Here is a 22,367-nt window from a genome sequence, read left to right as displayed (position 1 = left end):
GAGCTCCACCACAGCCTGTACTGTCATGGGAAGATTGGCTTCCAGGGAGTCTCTGCAGGTACTGTGCAAGGTCCTCCTGGTTTACAGCTTCCAAGTGGCTCTCATGACCCAAGTCCACAAGACCTCTGACTTCTTGGGCTTAGTCTGCATTCTCATGTTCTGCCAGACCTTGTTTAGTAGTTGTTCCTCTGCTGACTCCGGACCTTTCTGTTTCGCAATTGCAGGAGCAAGAGTGGCCCGTTTTATGGCATGTATTCCCAGGGGTTGTTCAAAGTTTGAATGATTCACACATGTCCATGGGTGGGCATCTGCAGCTGGTGCATGGTGGGCCAATTGTGTCATTGTTTCTCTGTGTCTTGATAGTTCTCAATTGAGTGGCAGCGGCCGGCCTAAGGGCCGGCACGCAACAGCGCTTGCGGCCGCATGGCTCCACGTGCGCCTGGGGCCCTCCTTCCGGGGGCCTACCAGGCAGAAAGCTAGCCAGCCGGAGAAATCTATTATTCTTATACTTGTCTCTGAATTTCATTGTAGAAGAATAATGATGATGGTAATAATACTTATTTATACAGTGCATGTCATGGACAGATTAGTGCAGATACAGTTTGGTAGATCTTTCACGTAATTTTTTATTTTAAAGAGAATAAAAAAACAAAAATGATACAGAATTTCAAAACAAGATGATAGGAAATTAACAATGGCTGTTATATTGTACATTGTTATTTTCAAAGTAGTTGCTCAGATTACCAGATACAGGCATGCAAAATTGATCAAACAATCTAAGCACTAACTGTTCCTTTCAATGAACTAATAGAAATTAGTATTGCAATAGCTATCTATCATCTATCTTTCCATGCCTTCTTTTCTCTTTTCCCTATCCCTACTGTTCTTTCCTTGTAAGCAGTTTCATGTAATTTTTATAGACTATATGTAAGTAGTGTGTATTCATGTTTTTAGATGGATCAAATTAAGGCTTACCAAAGTTAAGCATCACGTCCACAGTCACACAACCAGTAAGCCATAGCAAAGTATTCAATTCCAGGAAACTCTGACTCCCAAGCCCAAGACAGGGATGGAGAGAACCAGAGGGAGATGCATCAGTCAGAGCTTACTAGAGAAGATTTAATAGAAACTGTGTAAATATATAAAAATTTACAGGAATAATTCACAACGGTCACCCACAAAGTCAGATGTGGAAGAGTGCAAAGGTCTGTCCCCTCACTAGGGATTGAAGGATCCAGACGAAGGCCTGGAGCTCAAGTGTATTGTCCTGTGTGAGTGCATATGAGTAAGCTGAAGGGTCTGCAATGGAAGGCTGAAGGGTTTGTACTGGAGGCTGAAGTGTCTGTGCAATAAACCAGGAGACCACATCTAAAATGAAGGCAAAGACTGAAGCTCCTCTGAAAACACAGAAACAATTCTTCCTGCTTTTGTTTCCCTTCTATACCATTCTGGGGACAATCCTCCTTAGGGTGTGTCTTCCACACCCAGAACTATGCCCAGTTTAGTTGTACATTTCTTATTCATATTGACACAATCACTTAACTATCACAGAGAGGGAGAGATTTTTAAATTCTATTTCTTTTTCTTTATTTTAAAGAGAAAAAAACTAACAAAACAACAAGGATGAAGACAAAAACAAAAGCAACACAGAAACAACAAAAATGACACATGACCTCAAAACAAAATGATAGGAATTAACAATAGTTGCTATGCTATAGGTAAATTCTATTTCTGAAGAATTATAGTGTCCATTTGTGGAACCACAAGCATATCTTCAAGCCATACACATTTTTTTTCTCTGTCGAGAGTTAGATAAAAATCTCTTCTGAAAACAATGGTTATATAAACAAGCTATATTTTAAAAATCACTTAAATTGTCAAATAAATCTCTGTATTGTCCAAATACTGATAGCAAGAGCCTTACTGATTCACATCAGTAAAATAAGTACAGTTCTCTTTTTAGTGGCTTATCATACTGCAAGCACATTGACTAAATTTTGCATTAGAGTTTTAATTAAACATCAGATAGAATGTTGGATAACATGTAAACATAGATATGCAGATTAAATATACATTGATGAAGTTTGTTGCTTCCATGAAGGAATAGATCTGGGTAGGAAATCAGAAGAGTGTTAGGGTTGGCAGACATGGACTCATATCTAAATTGGTGCCTTAGTAGTCTCAGCCACTTTTATAAGCCGAAATTGTGGACTCTTGGGAATACCATAAATCCTTAGCCAAAGTTGATCTATAAAAACAAATTTTTCTATATATATTATTTTCAAAGTCATGTTCAAGATATTAGGAGTAACTGATACTTATAGTCTGAAACCATGAGGTTACAGAGAGCCAGACTGAAAAAGAATAATACCCACTGTTTTTCTGTCCCAACTCTTTCACTTTTCATACTGAAGGGAAACCAAGCACTTTATGGCTGAACTTTTACCATTTTAAAGCCACCTCCTTGTATTTGAATACATCTTTAACAAAGTTTGAAGCAGATATAACTTCACATTTGTGAACTTTCATAGCTATAAAGAAATCACATTGTTATGGCTTACATCTTGATGTCCCCCCACAGCCTCATACATGTATAGATGGGACTTTCTGGAGGTGGCTGGGTCTAGCGTATGTGAACGTGGATGAAGGACCTGTGAATATAGATTAGAAGTGTGATGATTACATCAGTCCACTGATTGATTAGCATTGTTGTTGGTGTGGATAGTGGGAGACCACACCCTTTGTGTGGGTAGTACCACCCAAAAGGATTATAGCCTGGATGTGATAAAAGGGAATGGGAGGCTTGCTGCTGCTGCCTCCTGCCTGCTCTGCTTAGACTTTTTCCTCTGCCATTCCACCCTGCCTTGGAAACAGCCAACTATACACTGAGACCTCTATAAACGCTGATCTAAAATAAACCTTTACTCCTTTAACTTCTGGGTGTTGGGTGGTTTGTCTCAGCAGTAAGAAAAGTAACTGGCACACACAATGGGCTCATCATAAATATAATGAAAGCAAAGCAGTCATGTCCTTCCCAGATCCCCCAGTTTTCAGGTTTCTCCATGCTGTCTGCACAGCTCTTTCCCCCATTATATTTTCATCCTCTTTTCTTAGCTATTTTCAGAACATATTCTTTTTTTCCCCTTAATTTCTAAGTCTTGTGTTCAGAAACGTTTCTGTCCTTTGCCAACTTTATAATTCCCTTTTTTTCTTTGGATTTAGCATATGAATCTATAGTAACTCCCCTTTGTGTTTTCTCAGGCGTTCCAAAATGCTGCAGCAAGTGGAGGCACTTTTCTTTATCTTCTCTTTTTTACTGAACAGCTGAGTATTCCTCTTAGGCCTATTTCACTGGATTAATTTAGCTAAGCTTTCCATCTGATGCTGTTTTGTTAATGTTAAATCACATTTCCTTAACATTTTATGGTAGTCAGCCTTTGAAGCACATTCTTTGGCATGTCGTCGGAACTAAGACACATCATGACACCAAATAATTATGTTATTTAGCAACTGCTGTTATCTACCATCTCCTAATTTGTGTCATAATTCAGTCAACCCTGAATCTGTGTTTGTGTTCTGTGTCAGTCACTACAAAGCTGACACTTGAATCCTTTCTGTATTTTAAGAAAGGAGGCACATTTTGATGAATACTGAATTCTGAATATCTGTTGCTTTGTTTCTTCTTGGGAGTTTAGGGCAGTTGAACCAAAGACTTAACTTTAAATCACAGTATTTTTCACACCAGTAATTACACACTAGGCATAAAATAAACTGCAGAGGGAAAAAATCTAAAAAATCAGACACTGGCAGCATTAGCATCTTTATTCCTATTTAAATTAAAATATGTTGGTGTCAATTTTTAATCTCTACATAACACTTCTAAACAACACTTTTCTAATTAAAACCTTTCAGTTAGATGGATAAAGACCCCCAAATCGTCTTTGAATAATTAGTTCATGCAGGTATAGCTTCAGTGTTTCAAATACATATTTCTCCTGTCTGTTGAAAGTGATAAAAAAAAAAACAGAAAAGGTAATTTAAAGGCACCCAGGGGTGTCTTTTTCTCACAGGTACCTTAGCAAACTGCATTTCCTGAGGAAAGTTGGGTTTTGTGTGTTTGCGTCTATCTGTGTGCCACCAGTTTATGATACCTGTTTTTATGGGTTTTTGTGGATTTTTATTTTCATTTCCTTTTTTTTTTTCATTTTTCCACTGCCTCAACTGTGCATATAAATCAATCACACTATGCCTGATGTAATTCAATACATAGGTTTATAAAAATACTATTTTTGAGCTATGGTAAAGACTAAGAAAATATTAGAAATAGTATCACCAAAAGTTTTGTGCATCAATTAAATAAGAGTCATACAATGAGAATGGTACTATCATAGTAATTAAAAATATTTTGTCATGGCTTCTATTGTAATCTTTACTTTCCTGACCTGAACTGCATAAAATAGTGATGAAGATCTATTTTATATACTCATGTTGTACTCTGGAAAATTGAATGTATTTCTTTGTCTCAATGTTGATACTACTCTGTGCATTATGCAAAAAATAATACTAAGTCCTATATCACTTAATCACTTTGATTATAATGAGCACTGGTTTTTAAATAAAGACATTATTTGACTAAGTGACATCTATTAGTATTGACAGTCTTATTAAATATACATTCAAGCCTAGGAAAAGGAGTTAAATATTTAAGAGTAAATGCAAGAAATAAATAAATACCAGAAAAAATACTTTTATTAAGTATCTGCTAAGTGTAGATTGTGAAAAATACAAATCAATGTTAAAATAACTACAACTTGGGGGTGGTCTCTGTCATCTAGCTCTTATTTGTATACAATATATAAATCAATGGTATCTAGAGGATATTTACTCCAGAATTTTCCTAAGATTTCAATATCTGCAGGTGCTCAAGTCCTGTATATAAAATGGAATAGTATATGTATGTAACCTGTACACATCATCCTAGGTACTGTAGATCATTTCCAGTTTACTTATAATACCAAATTCACTGTAAATACTGTAGAAATCATTGCATTCTTTAGAAAATAATAACAAAATGTATATATTACAAGCTTAAAATATATAATTATTTTCCTAATATTTTTGATGTACAGTAGATTTGATCTGTGTATGGAGAGTCCATTGGAAATGGAAAGCCAATTGTGTGTATCTATGTGATTATTTTTCGTTAAATTCTGAAAGCAAATAAGTGGTGTTATTAACACTTCTACTCTTACTTTAAATAAAGTTTACATGGACATGAAGGAGGAGCTCTCTAAATAACATGGCCAAAAGGAGAAGCCAAATTCACATCAAAAATGATCTAAATTTAGAGTCCAGGGTCTTCCAACCTGTATACCATCTGCAAATTTGTTTTTAGTTTTTATAGTGCATCTGGAAAACAATGATGTCTAAAAATTAAAGTACAAAGCAAAACAGTGATTCAGCTGATGTTTCAGTAGAAAATGTCTTGGTTGTAGATTGGAAGACCTGGATTAGGATTGTGGTGAGGTCACTTATGGAATTCCCCTCTTTTCAGTTTACCTATGTGGAAAACAAAATAGTCTACTGTTTCTGGAGAATGAGAATAGTGTGAACTGTGGTGATTAAGGGGAAGGATATGTTAAAGAATGCTATAGAGCATAGATGGCCCCTTTAGAAAAAGAGCTCAATTTACTTTTTATAGAAGCTTGACTCTAGAACAGCAGGAATGAGGCAGAAAGAGAACAACAATGGAAAATCTTGCCTTACCACACTGCGCTCTCTCACACAGAGCCAGATAAACAAAGCTGGTAGGTGGCATCTAGACTGCGAGCCATACCCATTGTCTCCAGACAGGCTGTACAGAAACACTACTTGAGAACTGCCTGGGAAAGCAAGAAAAAAGAATTTGTCTGGCTGAATAGCCTTTGGCCTGCAGTGGTGCATAATCTGGACCTATGATAGCCAATAGAACTAAGAGAACCTCAGAGATTTATAGCTGTATCGTAGCAACTGTGATCAACATGAATGAGTAATGGATAGGTTCACACAAGCAGATTAGACTACAAAGACCCTCTGGATACAAAAGAAAGAGACTCTAGGCTTTTTTTCATGCAAGTTCTTTGAAAAAGTACACTACAATGAAGATTTGCAAATTAAGGACATTTGTTTCCCTTTTGGAACTCGATCAAATTTCACGTGCACTTTCCCAAAAGTCCAAAAGAAATGAATATAATATCCATCTGTAAATTTTTCTTAAGTTTCTGGCACAATTCTTTTTATTTAGATCTAAGTAAGAATTGGAAGTATATTGTGTTTTGCTATGGCTTACTTGTATCATTAGGATAGAGAAGCTAGACTTATTTCCTTTAATGTTTTTGGTCACCTCTGTTGAGGCAGCATTTTAACATTTCTCTTTCAGTTCTCCTCATGTTTTTCTTCATGGATGATCTTATAAGGCATGATAAACTAAGTTGTTTTTTTTGTTTTTTTTTTTTTTTTTTGTGGGAGGGTTGGTACAGGGAATCGAACTCAGGACCTTGCAATTGCCAGGCAGGCACTTGTGCTGCTGAGCTATATCTCCAGCCCTAAATTAAGTTTTCATAATTCATTGATTAAATCTTTAACTTTAGCCTAGCCAGAAGTGTCAGATAATCTTGCTGTGTAATTGTCATTAGTGTCATTTAAAATTATTGACAGGAAGAGTTGGAAAGGGTAACCCTTATTTTCATGTAAAGAAGCAAGCCTTGGTTTACTTATTTCTCAATCATCATGTCAGTCCTTTTTATCACTTCTTTAAAAAAAGAATTTTAAAAAGGTAGCTTATTAATTAACAACGTGATTAGCATGGATATTATACCTTAACTGTGATATTCAGGTGTAATGATCATTAAAATGCAAAAGAAATATTTGATCTAAAATGGATTCCAGTGGGACATTTTACCTAAAAACTCAATTTTGAAGAATAAAATTTTATACACAGTTTTCTACTTCTTTTCTAACTCATATAATCCAATCTATTTTACATTTTGAAAATATCAGTAAAACTAGACAGTCAATTAAAATCTCTTGGTCTACAGTATTATCTTTAGACAAAGCTGGCAGCAATACTCCAGTTAATAATCTCACTATAAAAATAGCAGTAATGCTCTAGTTTCAGCAATAAGAAATTACAATTGCCCAATGTCCTCATTTTTTCTCAGTTTAAGAAATTTAGCTATTGAAAATCTTCTATGTTCTCAAATGTTATAATAGGCAATGGTTGATATCAAACAAAAAATCAGAAACTTCCCCATTTTCTTTCACACTTTGGAAACTACATATTCATATAAAGATTGGATATATTCACTTAATTGCAGCTACAAAATATGTGTGAATGTTAGTCTTTCCTTGTACATTTTTTTGGTGAACAGAATACATATCATATGATATCACAGGCAACACAGGGAATCAAGGCTTAAACCATTCCATATTAGTGTTTATGTGGTTTATAAGAAAAGAAATTCAGTGGGTATGTTGCAGGTGAGGGAGCCCTACAAGTTAATTTGGAACAATATTCTGCTTTGCAGGTGTTTATTCTCAATAGCCCATCAGGCAAAAGATGAGGTGCATGAAATCAAGCAAATGGACAGGATATCTATTATTTTTGTTTTCCCTTTTTTACCTATCTGCCTTACAGAGATTGATATGTCACAGTTCAATCATTCCGTAAAGCCTGACTAACATAACAGTTAACCTTGAAATGTTTCCATGTGTTTCTGGCTCAATTTTGTACAAGCTCTCTTTTCTAAGGCCACTAAAAAACCAACCAAATGTCATCTGATTGTCAGACACAGTTTATTGTTCTGAATTTTTACCTTGCAATTATAGGAACCATGAGGTACATTACAAATGCTAACGAGTAATTTTCCTATCAATTGAATGGTCATATTAAAATCACATTTTTACAGAACTTTTTTAAAGCAAATGTCATAATTTATAATTTAATCATCTAAATTAAACACAAAGCTTTAGTAATTTGGTGGCTTTTTTCTATTCATTTATGTTAACAGTTGAAATAGTATAATTAAATGGATATTGGAGAATGAAGACTTGAGAGGAAGACTGTTATTTCCAATCTGTGAAATGATTACAGAAAAAGAAGAATGAAATGTAAAGACACCATAAGACAAATTCCAGAAGTCAGTGACAATAAACAAAGGATAGTCCATAGGTTATACAGGTAACCATAGGTTACATAAGCCACCAAGCACACTGCTGCTTCAGCCAGACATAAGGAGTTTAAGACAGTAGATACTAGCCACAAACAATATGAGATGTGGAAATAGTCATTTCATCATAGAGAAAAACAAAGCCCCAAGTATTAATATCAAAAAGGAACAAGAATTGGACTAATATAGCACTAGAACACTGGATTAGAAGGATCAGTCACCAAAACCACAGATAAGAAAGTGCGTGAACTCAAGGGAGGGCTTTAAGCACTGAAACAGCACTGGCAATGTTCTTGCTGCATGAGGTTCCTTTGAGAAAACCTAGTACTGTAGTTCCACCCTCACTGTAGTTCTGTCTTTGCTGTAGTTCCATCTTCACATATGACAACATTTCAAGCTTTTTAACGTCTTACTAGTAGTCTACTGTGCCTATATTTTACATTTTCTTAAGTAAAAATAGCCAAACACAAAAAAAGAACCAGTGCAATTGCACTCATGACTGAAATATTAAAGTGGTGACCTAGTGGAAGCTAAAAGCAGAATAGTTATAAAAGACTGGGGCCAAAGAAAGGGGTCGTCGAGGGATGAGACAGGTCAGTGAGTGTACAGTGTCTGTAATTGCTGGGCTGGAGAACTAAGTTCTGGTACTCTGTGGCACAGCAGGGTGAGTATACTTAATGTTAATATATTTTAGGATATGTGTTAATATATTAATATCTCAAAATAGGAAGAAAAATTAAATGTTTCCAGCATAAAAGAATGATAAAAAATTTTATCATTGATTCGATAGAAAAATCAATCCTTTTGATAAAAAATTAAAATTGTTAAAGTGATGGATAGGGGCTGGGGATTTAGCTCAGCGGCAAAGCACCTGCCTGGCAAGCGCAAGGTCGTGAGTTCGGTTCCCGGTACCAGAGAAAAACCAAAAAACCAAAAAAAAAAAAAAAAAGTGATGGATATGTCCCGAGTTCATCACTACCCAGTACATATAGAAATTAAATCATCACATTACACATTATAAATATGTATATATACTGCATCAACAAAAATTATGTTACAAAATCCTGATATATATATTTCAGGCCACTTTGTTCAAGCTGTGGCAAAAACATTTCCTCCCACTTGTGTTACTAATATTCCTCATGGTACTATAGAAGTTCTTATATTCTTATATATAGCATAAGAAGTCAGTTCATTAAAAATTACCTACTAAAATAAATTACTTACTGACTTCCACCTAGAAGTCAGAGTTTTATTTCATACCACTGATATCATTTAATCTTTTGGCTCTGGGAAACAAGTAATATTAATATCTTCATGCCACACATGAGAAATCTGAAGATTTGGACTGTTAATTATGTTGGTTCTGGTCAACAAATACTAAATTTGGGGGGTAACACTCAAGTCATAGGCTGTTTGATCCCAAAGCCTGTGTTCTTGCCCACTCTGCTAATGACACCACACTGGTAGAAGAGAAGAAAAACAATCCACAGTATTTGCATTGCTATCATTATTACATATCAAAACTTTAACATGGAGATTCAGTAGTAAGCCTGTCTTTATGACCTCAAAAACGTGAAGAACCTTGAAAAGATGCACACAAACCCCCTACACACACAAATGATTCATCTCCTTTCAAGAAGCTTCTGGACTCTCTGAAGGCTAACTTAAGAGCCTCAATATTAAAAGCCAGTACATCCAAATGGAATTTTGCACATCATACATACATACATACACACACACACACACACACACACACATCTTTATGCTGGTATTCATAACAATTAGCTTTTGACTATGTTCTGGGAACTTGAAGTGAAAGAACACTTGATCAAATAAGTACTTCCTGGTCTAAAGAGAAAGACATGGTTAGGATCTTGTCTCTGTACTGCCTTTTGGGTCCCTTCATACACTTATTGCTTCTCTCCAGGCCTGTTTCCTGATTTGTAAAATGCAGAAGATAACAATACCAAGCTCAGAGATTTGTTTTAAGAATTTAATAAGTCAAGACTTATGAAATACTTATTAGACAATCTGTGCAGATTAGCTTCCTAGTAGTAGATCATAACCTTCTTAAATTTTGACCAGTAGGTTTTAATATCATGAAAAAGAATGCCATTGATATTTAAAAGCATTACACACAGTTCTATTGTAACACTTGACACATACCTTCAAACATACCAAGCGTTTAGCCAGAGAAATTAAGAAAGTAAAAAGTTTTTGTATTCCTCAATTGTAGTCGTGCTTTTGTAACGTTTGAATTTTTTAAATCCTTTCTGTGTAGTTCCACGGTGTTTGCATATTTTTGTGCATACTATTTCCATCTGCTGTCTATTAGTAGTATAACCTCAATATTAAATCTTAATATGAAAAATATAACTACAATGTGAAAGCAAACACAGTATTGCCAACTATTTTATTATCTGTAGTTATGTACACTTTGCTAAGTTTTGGAGAAAATTCCAATTTTTGTTACCAGAATATTTTTCCTCTTTTTCATATATAGCCAAGCTTACTGTACTGTGGATCTCATTTGTTTTAATGCCAGTACACCCTACTTGTAACATAGATAATACTATTTTAATATCTTTCACTGATATGTCATGACCTATCCCTATAGTCTTTTTTTTTCTTCTTTTTTTTTGGTTTTTTTTCCGGTACCAGGAGTCGAACTCAGGACCTTGCACTTGACAGGCAGGCGCTGTGCTGGTGAGCTAAATCCCCAGCCCCCCTTATAGTCTTTTTGAATATTCCAAAATAAGAGTAGAAATAAAAAAATGTCAGTCTTTATCTTTCTCAGTGAAGTTACCAAAGCTGTCAATTGAAATATTCCATTGGTTCCTATATGTAATTTCAGATAAATCGAGGATGGCAATTGTGTGGTACAATGTGGGTGTTGCTTTTGCATTTTCTTTTCTCTTTCCTTCTTTTAATTTTTCCTTCCATTTGTTTGGGAGAGTTCGATGTTTTCCAAATAAGAGAAGATAAAAATATATGGTGAATCTTTAAATATTTTTAAAAATTTAAAGTATGTTGTCATTGTTCACCCTCAAAATTCACTCGCTCACTTCAGACCCATTTATCACATTGTTAGTGCTACTTCCTAAATGAGTCCTTGAAGTTTTCTTTCATATGTGGCATTACACCACCATACTCATATGTGAAATAAATTAGACCTGTGTGTGTAAACATCACATTGTCTCCCTTATGTAAGAAACTGAAAGAGTAAATAGAATCCAAAAGGTACAGTAGATATTGTGAGAGGGAAAGAAACTGCACAGAAGGAAAGAACAGTAGGGGTAGGGAAAGCAGAAAAGCAGAAGAAAGGGGAAAATATATATATACACAACATAGCTAAGATATTTGCACTACTAATTGCTATTGGTTAATTGAAAGGAACAGTTAATGCCAAATTGCTTGATTGATTCTACATGCCTATATTTGGTAGTCTGAACAACTACTTTGAAGATAACCCTGTGTAATATAACAACCATTGTTAATTTCCTATCATCTTATTTTGAAATTTTGTATTATTTTTATTTGTTTTTTATTCTCTTTAAAAAAAAGTGATCAAAAATAAAAATATGGGATTTATTGACCACTCTTCAGTGTTTTTATGCTGCTGGCAAAAGTCTTAGCCATAGATGGAAATGATACATAGAAATGTTTCTCACCCTGACTTCTTATAATTAAATCCAATGAAGTATTTGTCCATAAGTCTGCTGCACACTAGAATACCTTTGTTTCTTTGTCAATATGAGAATAATTCAAGTCTTAATGTAAATTGGAATCTATTAGGCTGCACATTTCAGACATTAAATAAGAGATCAAATATCTGCTCTTGGAAAATAGTCTAAGATAATGTTACTTTAAAAAATCTGATTACGTGCTATGGAGCATTCCAAATCCCAGATGTGGTCTTTTCCACTCATTGATAGAATTTGGAATCCTTCCTGAATAATAAGCTCAATGTCAGAAGCTGGTTTCGTATAAATTGTAGTTGGCGGATATTGTCTGTGTTTCAAATTGGGTAATTAATTATATTAGCTACATTTCATGTTATACACATATTAGGAACAATGATGTGTTTGCAATGCAACAAAAATGCTTTGTTAATGCTAATGGATGTGACATGCATGCAAATTGTCTTCCCTTTCTGTCCTTTGAAATGAGAGTCATTAAAAATCAGCGTGTCATCACTTATTTTGGTGAAATCTAGACCACCCACAGTTGTTTGCAGAGTTACTTTTACAAAGTTGATAAATAAATTTGTAATACAGAAGTAAAGAGACTAAAATTGCACAAATGCTTTTATTTTTCCATATTGTCCCTTCTTATAAAACATTTTTGTGAAGAAATCAATCTTGAAGTTTTCCCTAATTACTGATTATGTTGATGTTTGCTTTAGACTACTTCTGAGTTTTAGAGAAAACTTAAGATAGACCATTCTATGAAAGATTGCAACTTCTTAGATAGATACCACTCCTTTGTGTACTACATGTTTTCGAAAAGCAAGAAGGAAAATTTCAGAGTAATTCATTGTTATAAGATGCTTATTTGCCTTGTCTCAGATTTTTAAATGTGGGAACAAATTATTGTCTGTAATTTACTGAATTACTAAACTATTTTAATATTACTGCTTATATTTGTTTGCTCTGTTTGCTCATGATCTTAACATGTTTAAGGAGTATAGGTTATTTTTATATAATGTTCTTCAACTAAGGTCTATCTGATATTTTATCATCATTTTTAAATTTCCAAAAGAAATACCACATAAGTGATATTGTTTATTCTCACAATGTCAGTGTGTTCCACTACTGGTGATGTTAACTTGTAGGTAAAGTGATGTCTATCAGATTTATCCACCATAGAGATAAATGGGTCTGATGGTGCCAAAACATATGGGACATAACATAAGTAGTACTAAGAGGGAAGGTGATACCTATAAATGCACACATAAAAATAATAGAGTGATCTTAGATAAATACCTTAATGATACATCTCAAGGTCCTAGAAAAACAAAAAACAATCCAAATCTGAAACTAATGGGAAGAAAGAAACCACACAGAACAGAGCAGAAATTAATGAGACTGAGACAAAAAACAAAAGAAAACAAAACTTAGGACCAGTGAACCAAACATTTGGTTCTTTGAAAGGATGGGAAGGGAATGTGGGGGGCAGGAGAGACAGGAAAGAAATGAGGGGAAAGGAACACAAAAAGGAGACCAATGTGTGATATATTTATGTATCAAGTCCCTCATAATGAGTGCACTTATTATATATTGAAAATATGCTAATAAAAATATTGAGCATAAAAGAATATTAATTCCATCTTATCCATGAATCCTTTGTCTTTCCACTCCTCTTTGGTCCTTTGAGATGGGATATCTACATAATAAGCATAGCCCTTTGGCCCTATAACCATGGTCAGGTCTTCTCTGACTCTCTAGGACTGGAAATTACCATCTTGGTTTACAACCCTGCTGTTTGGTCACTGAAAATGCTAAATGAAAGACTTACAAAGCCACAGACTAAAGAATCTGAAAATTTGCATGCATGTTGCCAAAGCCAAGTTCAATTTTCAACAGTGGTTGACTATTCAAAATACACAGGAATTAGTTATCTTCTTATTCACTTATCAAGTTGATATTATAGCTTCAAGCACTCACACTGAAATAATGATGTCAAGTTATAGTAAAATAATTATAATAAATTATCATATGTGTCCATGATTTAGTAATATTTGAAGGTGAAAATAAGCAGTGATGATTTGTTGATATTGAATAACCTTACTTGCATTAACTGTATGTTTTCTTCTTAGAGTGTTTCTCTTGGAGGATGGAAGCCTCAAGATACACAATGTTACCAGATCAGATGCAGGACAATATACATGTGTAGCCACAAATCAGTTTGGCATTGCAAAGAATACAGGCAGTCTTATTGTAAAAGGTACTTTATTTTCTGCATTTGTGCTTCATTCATTGAGAAATGAATATCACGACACCTATTACTAGTATCAGACTTATGTCACAGGGTATGTGTAAAATATTTGATTTTATAAGTTTTAGAAGTTCCCTTACAATTACTGTATTTGTTAACAGGACACATGCTTTGCCAGTAGAATACCATGGTAGATATTAATACTTTGGCAGATGAAAGTGCTGTCAGTGTATAATTTGGCAGAGTTAAAACCTACACCTAATATATTTGGATGCTTACAAATACATTAGTAGATGGGGTCATGGATATTTTGATAAAGTTACTGCATAATATACTTTTGGTTGAATGTCATTTGGAAGTTGTCATTTTGTATGGAATGTGTGTGTGTGTATGTGTGTGTGTACAGTGGCACCTCAACTTCTGAACTTTATTGTTTATAATTTTGGGGAAAATGGCTGCATTCTTATTTGTGTAGGGAAAATGGCTGTGGTTGTGTTTGTCACCCAAAGTGCTGTTTGAAAACAGAGGCAAACTTTTGCCAAACACTTTTTTGGGAACCACATTGTTTGCAAAGAGAAAACACATCACTAACTGAAGTATTACTGGATATAATATACATTACATACGTGTTTTAGATAACATATATAATATGTCTGACTATCCAATGCATACTCAGTTCATTATGTATTTACCTCCAAGTAATTGGGTATGAAATACAAAGTCTGTTGCAGTGACTCTAACAATCAATACTTTTTTCTAAAGACAAAGCATGAAAATCACAATACCCATATGAGTCATTATTATATTCCCTTCAGAGTAAACAGATAAACTCATGTAATTTGGGATGGTAAAAGTGCCTACTCTACTTTTAAGACTTTTAAGTTATCATCAATCCAAATGTATCTGCATTTATCACCAAGGGACATAATTAGTATTAGAATTGTCTGTGCTCCATTTTTGTTACTATATTTTATTGAATCTCAGCTCATAAAACTAATATGTTTATTGGAAGTCATGTCACTTCTATACTATTTTTTGCCTCTCAGATGATAAAAATGACTGTCTTCATAAAGCTGATTGAATGGCTAATTAAACCCAAATGATTAAATTTAGCTATTGGTGCTTTCTTATCTTTTTTATTAAAAAAATATATTCAATAAAAAATAGTCCACTCCTAGATTTCAGCTATTATTTAAACTGTTTCATGGAAAATAAATAGCCACCTCTATCCCTGGAAGATATTTCTGCCAACTTGTCTCAAGCATATTACATTATGTCAACAATTCTCTGAAACACTCTGGGGAAATGTGACTGATAAAACTTGATGTGTCAAAAATTCAACCAGTGTGACACATTTTGAAAAAAAAAATCACTTCCTTAAGATTGTATTGTCATCAGTTTTTAGGAAAGAGACGGACCTAGTGTTTCACAATGTATTCTATGGGGTTATATTCAATAACAAGATATTTCTTAGGGAATTTCGGCAATACTCATATACAAAAGTGTGAATCTTTTATATTTGAAGAAACAACATATCTAAAATGGAATGGGAGAGAGATTTATTACAGTATTTAAAATTAAGTTGTAGGTCGTGTACAATTATTTATTATAGCAACAAATTAAGTCATGGTAGAAGATCAAAAAGCATGGCAATTAAGTCTTCCAAGTATGGGAAATTCCAGGGGCATTAAAATAGGAAATAGGAAAGACAACAGAAATCACTGGTAGAAATATATTCTCTAAAAGATAATTTGTATAGAATAGTGGTTAATTATACTATTATTAGCAAAATACCATAGCACTGCTTTGTTGTTAAAACGATACCGAGCAGCTCTTCACTCAGAACCACAAATAAAACCCCCCAAAACTTATTATATGGACTGAACTGAATTAAGTCTTCCTTCCTCAAATGTTTCCTAATCCTTTGGCATCATGTTGCTCATTATCTACTAATAATTGATCAGAGAAAAATTGAAGATTTACATAAATATTACCTGAGAAATCTAGACGAAGTTAGACTATGCTTTTTTCTTAGGAGAACGTATGTTTCAGACACTGTAGCATTGCCAGACTTCCTGTGAGACAACTTCCTTGTCCTGACAATGAAAATAAATTGGTTAGCATTTTAGGATATTTCATAAAGCTCATAATAGCCCTTAAGTACCCTGCTGTCTCTATACAAGGAGGAAAATAATTAAGTTGTTCAGTTTAAATATATATGTATATATAAAATATGACTTAGTTTTAGCATTCCCCGCTAGGGCTAAAACAAAATATTTCAATCTATATTATTGATCATCTTCATATGTCCTACTTCTGCTGTGGAAGTTTTTATTTTCAACTAAACTATATAATTTATCTTTTTACTATGTTTATTATTTTCTATCTTCCCTTCCCTACCAGAGCAGAACCAGTAGCAGGGTAGGAATTTTTGTCTGTTTTAACCAATGGTGAGCAGTAAGTTCCAGGATGTTGTCAAGAACTGTATGCAACCAATAAATACGAATTGAGTGAATGAATAATTGCACTCTTTCATTGACCAGGATAATTTCCATCCTGACTTCTTTGTTCTAAAATCAACATTTTCAAGTTTTCGACCTTCAAGCTTCTTTGAAACAATTTGGCAAAAATAAATAAGTAAAATATTTTTTAAGTGCCTTTGCTTTCTTAATTCTAAGCTTTCATGTTATTCATTTCTGATAGACATTAAGTTCCTTACTTTGGTAAGGAGGCAAAAATGAAGCTACACAAACATTCTAAAGATTTCAAAAGGGGCTGGGGATTTAGCTCAGCGGCACCATGCCTGCCTGGCAAGCGCAAGGTCGTGAGTTTGATTCCTGGTACCCAAAGAAAAACAAAACAAAAGACAAATAATAAAGATTCCAAAAGCAGAATTTCCTGTTCTGGGATTTATAATCTCACATCAGGGGTAATTTACATTTGCAAAAGTTTACTTATTAATATAAATGTTGTCAATGTGCATGATATAAAGTTATTTTCACTCATTTATATTTCAGCATAGAAAGGAAATTTGTGTTGGTTAAATTTTAATCATCATGAAATACATACATCCTATTGAAAAGATTTCAGGGTCTTTTGCTCCTTTGCTATTGGCAAGAGCCACCCTACACAATATAGACGGGTACATACTTAATTATCCAAACATATAAGTAAATAGAACAACTATTGTGTTAACAGTATGGATAAAAACATTTATAGAAACAGTTATATATAACTTTCTAAGTTTTGTATCTGTCATGCACAACCTCTTAATTAAACTGCTGTCTCTAATTCCCTTTCATGCTGATATACTGAAAATATCACTGAAAGGAAATATTACTTTATAACCTCAAATCTGAAGCTTTTGTCTAAGAAAGACTTAAACAGTGTGTATTGATTCAGCCATTTCCTTGTTGCTAAGATTGTTTAATATTTGTGTATGTGCACATGATTGTCTTTTTCTCCCCTATAATGTTCATCTGATTGTCATTACAAAGACAAATAGAATTTTGTCTTTCAAAAAAAGGCAACATATAGTGACCTGAACAGTAATAGAGTGGTAAGGAGCAAATGAGAAATTTCACTAAAGCTGATAAAGCAATCATCTCTCTTTGAATTTACTTATCAGCCTCAGTCATGCAAGAAATGTTGTTGTTAGATAACATGTAAAAAGATAATAGTTACAAGAGTAAGATATTTACCAGCTTAGTTTTTAGCTGATATGGCTTATCTGTGTTAAGAGGATTTTGAAGTTATCTGCACTGCATGTCTACATCACTAATGCAGCAGGATAAAGCAATTTTCCATTCAGATACTGCAAGTGCAATTAGCAGGCAGCAGCCTTGCCAGATCTTCACAAGTAGCCCAGTGTAATGTGGGGACATGTTCCCCAGGCACAGAAAATCGAAAGAAAAAAGAATGTAAGGGTTTGCATTTTGGAGGACTTCAATTAAAATTACATTGCATACATACACTATGAGGTGTATGGAAATCACATAGAAGGGGAAATTATTTGATCTGGCATTTGGAAAATTATTAAAAAGCAGAGTAACAGCAGGCTATAAAAATGATCTTGTTTGCAGGCAACATTTGTTTTTGTTTCCCCACTGGAGAAGTTTTGGATGTTCAATTATAGGCCTCATTGCTTCAGCATTATTTTCAACTGAAATGTCGGAACTTGGAAAAGCATATCTAATGCGCAAATTAAGTTTATTGCCGCTCATTTACTTGTTTATTCTTTGTGATAGAAGTCTTTATTATACCAGCATACAGAATGGCCTATTCATTTTCTCCAGCAGAATGAGAGAACTCCCTAATACTGGTCTACATTTACTAAGAGAAACACCCAAGACAGATAGATAATTGGAGGCTTTGTGGCTTTAAAAGGCAGTTTAAAGGCTTTGAGGTGTCCAGTACAGCTTTATCAACAGGCCTAGCTTCACTTAGTGAAAAGCAAGTACAATTTTAAAAAAATGACAAGACATATTAGAATGCATTCATCCTAGTACACAGGGTGAAAACAGCAGAGTAGTCTTTTATAAGTGCTGACTTCTCCCCGAAAATGTTCACTTTCACACTTCAGTTACCTACAAAGAATGACTTAAACCATTTAAATAGAAAGATTTTGTTTTAAAAATTATTGACGGTGAAAGTTATTTTTAAGGGTGAGTCTGTATAGTGAGTTATTATTCCATTCAGAATTAAATTGTTCTTTCCCTCTCCATTACTGAAAAACAATTCTGAATGAGTTTTTGAAAGTCAAATACCAAAGTTCTTCAGTGAAAATGTGAAAACAAATAGAAATGTATCAAGTTCAGGGATCCCACTAATATTAATGTCATCCCACTAATATTAATACAATTTCCTTTAAGTAGTAGAAGACCACATTCAAGTTAAATTTCCAACTATACCAAGTAGCTGTTTTGAATTCTTCCTTTATATATATTACATAGTAAATATATTGTGTAGTACATAATATATATACTGTATAATACAAGACAGGTACCAATGCATTTTAAATTTGGACTTTTTAACATTCAAGATATTTTTTACTATAAGAATGAAACTTATTATTATTTAAAGGTTTACTTTTATTAAAAATGGAGTATATAAAGTGAGTGGTTGATGCCAATGGAGGGAGAGTAGACACGTAAAAGAACACATAACTTCTTAAAGTGCTTAAATACACAGGTTTTGGAACTGGCCGTTGAAAGATAGACCATGAAGAGTTTGCTTTTGTTATCACTGATGTTCTATTCTCTATTATCATTATTAATTACTACTTCTAAAAATGCAGAGTCTGTGGCAATTTAAGTTTATCTCCTTGAATCTTAACAACACTAATTTGAAGCAGATATTACCTCCATTTTATCCCAGAGAAGAATGAGGTACAGATCACTAAAACTCTATGCCTGTGGTCCCATATTAGTAAGTTGGAGGACGTTTCTTTCTTCTTTCATACTTTGCAGTGCATTTATGAAACAAGAAATATGTAAGACAACTTGACGTGAGATTGCTTCAAAGTCTGAAGGAAATAATAATGTGTGAATTCACAGACATTAGTACAGTTCTTCCTCTTAAATATTTGAGTTTTCAGTCATTAGAGTTTAATATTTTTATACATTTGAATCAAAGCATGCACTTGTAAATTTTTAAGTGCACATTGCTGAGATTTTTAAAAAATACCTACCTATGTAACCAAACTACCTCACCTCAAGCTGTAGCTGTAACTTTTCCTCACGTTCTTGATTGACCCTCATTCACACTCCACTCTAAGAAAAACCACTGTTGATTTTCTTCCTACTGAGACTTCACACAGATGCAGTCTTACTGTGATTCTTCTGTGTCTCACTTCCCACACCTACCATAAATCCCCAGATATCCATCTGCCATTTTTATGAAAAACAAGCCAAACAAAACTTTGACCACTGCTAGTTACTAAAAAGAAATTATGATAGATTATTAAATCCTGTTATTTTGTTTCCCTTCCAAATTTGAGAGCACTTGTGCTCATTTGCATCATGAATATTTCACTAGGAATTAGAAGTTTGGTCATTTTTTTTCTTGACTTCATTCTCACCCTAAAAGAAATAATTAGGCTACTCTGTTTCTTAGGTATTCTATCTCTAAATCTTTCTGTGTCTCTCTCCTATTTTTTGAAGGAATAGTGTATGTCATTCAAATGTAAAAGACCTTCACATACTATTGCTGTTTTCAGATTATGGATCTCAAAATCCCAGATAATCAATCAACAAACATGTGCAAAAGAAAAGTAGGATTGGAAAAGGGTTGGCATCGGAGAAAAAAAATACTGTGATAAATTTAACTGACTGATTCTCCTCTTCTGGCTTTATTTTGTCTTTCTTCACTCTAATAGAAAAAGTTAGGAAGAAAATACACTATTTCCAGTAGGTCCCATAGCCAGGTAAAGCATAAAATTCCAATTCTTTTTCCTATGAAACTATGTAAGTGGTTGGGTGTGGTGGCACACTCCTGTAATCCCAGCACTCAGGAGGCTGAGGCAAGAGGATAGTTGCTAGCTCAAGATCAGCCTGGGCTACAAAGTGAGCTCAAGCCCAGCCTGAACTGCGTAGTGAGACCCTGTCTCAAAAAGACAAAAACAAACTAACAAAAAAACTGTAAGCATTCAATCCCATAATTTACCACAGCCCAGAATAAATTTACAGTTGAACAGTCTAAGTTAGTTATCTCTTCATAAGAAATATAAATATGCCATAAACCTACAGTCACTAGCTATTAACAATTTTTAAATGGAGTAGTCGGCATATCTAATTCATTAGGCAAAAGCTATATAGTGCAGTCTTCTGTTGAACAGATGGCAAACCGTGCTTTGATTATTTGTTTTGTTTTGTTTTGTTTTGTTTTGTTTTGTTTCTGGTACCGAGAATCAAACTCACGACCTTGTGCTTGCCAGGCAGGAGCAGTGCCGCTGAGATGAACCCCCATTCCCTGATTATTTGTTAATGGAGGATCTGCATTTATATTTTACAGTATTGCTTTGCAGTCAAATATTTACAGTGATCTTTCTTGAAAGATCGCATGAAACTTTGACCTCTCAAAATGTAAATGTAAATGATTGCTTACTCTAGATTCCTTATTTGTTTGTTTTACACTCCACTTGATGGTACTCTTAGTATTTACTGTAAATGATTTTGGCATTGAAGTGGAAGATGAGTGGTAATAGTACGTACAAGTAAACTGCAATATGTTGAGCATGATTATTATGTGTATCAAAATTAAATAATATTTTACCTGTGGTAAATAGCAAGTGCTATGTGTAATTTTGAATTTTACAAAAATAGGTCTGATCACATAATCTTACACTTGGCTCAAAGCATATCGAACAATCTAGTCATGTTATTATATGTATGAAGGGGAAAAGTATATTAAGTAAAGATTAAAAACTTCCATTTCCATTTCACTAGAAAGAGAGAAATAAGACTCCATCATACTGATTTCCTTGTTTGTTTATTTGGTTTTTTCTGCTCACATTTTATTTCAGAATATTAGCTCTGCTATTCCTCTATTTACTTTCCCTTGTTTTGTTTGCTTAGTTTTCTAGGGATTTGAAAATAATTTATTTTCCAAGCCTGTCTCAATTGTTTTTCTTTAGTGTCAACCTAGTCCTATGTTCTAAGCAAAACTCTGTTGCTTAAATACCATGCTTTTCTTTTTATTTCTGGTAGATTAAATCTTCTGATGTGTTTATTAAAAATAATTCAAAAGAAATTTTTCTGAAAGCTTCATGTTTGAAAAAGGCTTTATTCTCTGAATATATTTGATTAATAGTTTAGGTAAAAATAGAATTCTACATTAAAAATCATTACTCTTTATAAATTCAGAAATGCCACTTTCCTTCGAAAGCTGAAGCTATTTTGATTTCTGATCTGTTGTTTGTGACATCTTTTCTCTTTCTTTCTCCAGAAACCTGTTTTCCCCAATATTCCAGTTTCAGGATGATGTAGAGTGATTTAAATGTGTCTTCAATCATTATATGAGGGGCTGGGGATTTAGCTCAGCGGCAAAAGCGCCTGCCTGGCAAGCGCAAGGTCGTGAGTTCGGTTCCGGGTACTGGAGAAAAAACCAAAAAAAAAAAATAATAATAATTATATGAGGCATTTGGTGGGAAGTCACTGTAGCAACCCATACATGCTGGTCCTAGATTATCTTATTAAATGATTCAATATTTTGTTTCATCCA

At 33.9% G+C, this 22,367-nt stretch overlaps 1 protein-coding gene across 2 annotated transcripts in view; it reads left to right on the top strand.

Moving 5' to 3' along the window:
* Positions 1–22,367, top strand: part of Cntn6 (contactin 6) — a 314,084-nt gene that overhangs the window by 244,732 nt on the left and 46,985 nt on the right. For both annotated transcript variants that reach the window (XM_005383756.1, XM_005383755.1), the window contains exon 12: positions 14,029–14,156. In XM_005383756.1, coding sequence (XP_005383813.1) covers positions 14,029–14,156 — 128 coding nt within the window. The remainder of the gene's footprint in view (positions 1–14,028; positions 14,157–22,367) is intronic.

The sequence above is a fragment of the Chinchilla lanigera genome, unplaced genomic scaffold (assembly GCF_000276665.1).
Source record: "Chinchilla lanigera isolate Chin_1 unplaced genomic scaffold, ChiLan1.0 scaffold00020, whole genome shotgun sequence".
Taxonomy (NCBI): domain Eukaryota; kingdom Metazoa; phylum Chordata; class Mammalia; order Rodentia; family Chinchillidae; genus Chinchilla; species Chinchilla lanigera.
This window is presented reverse-complemented; position numbering and strand designations above follow the sequence as displayed.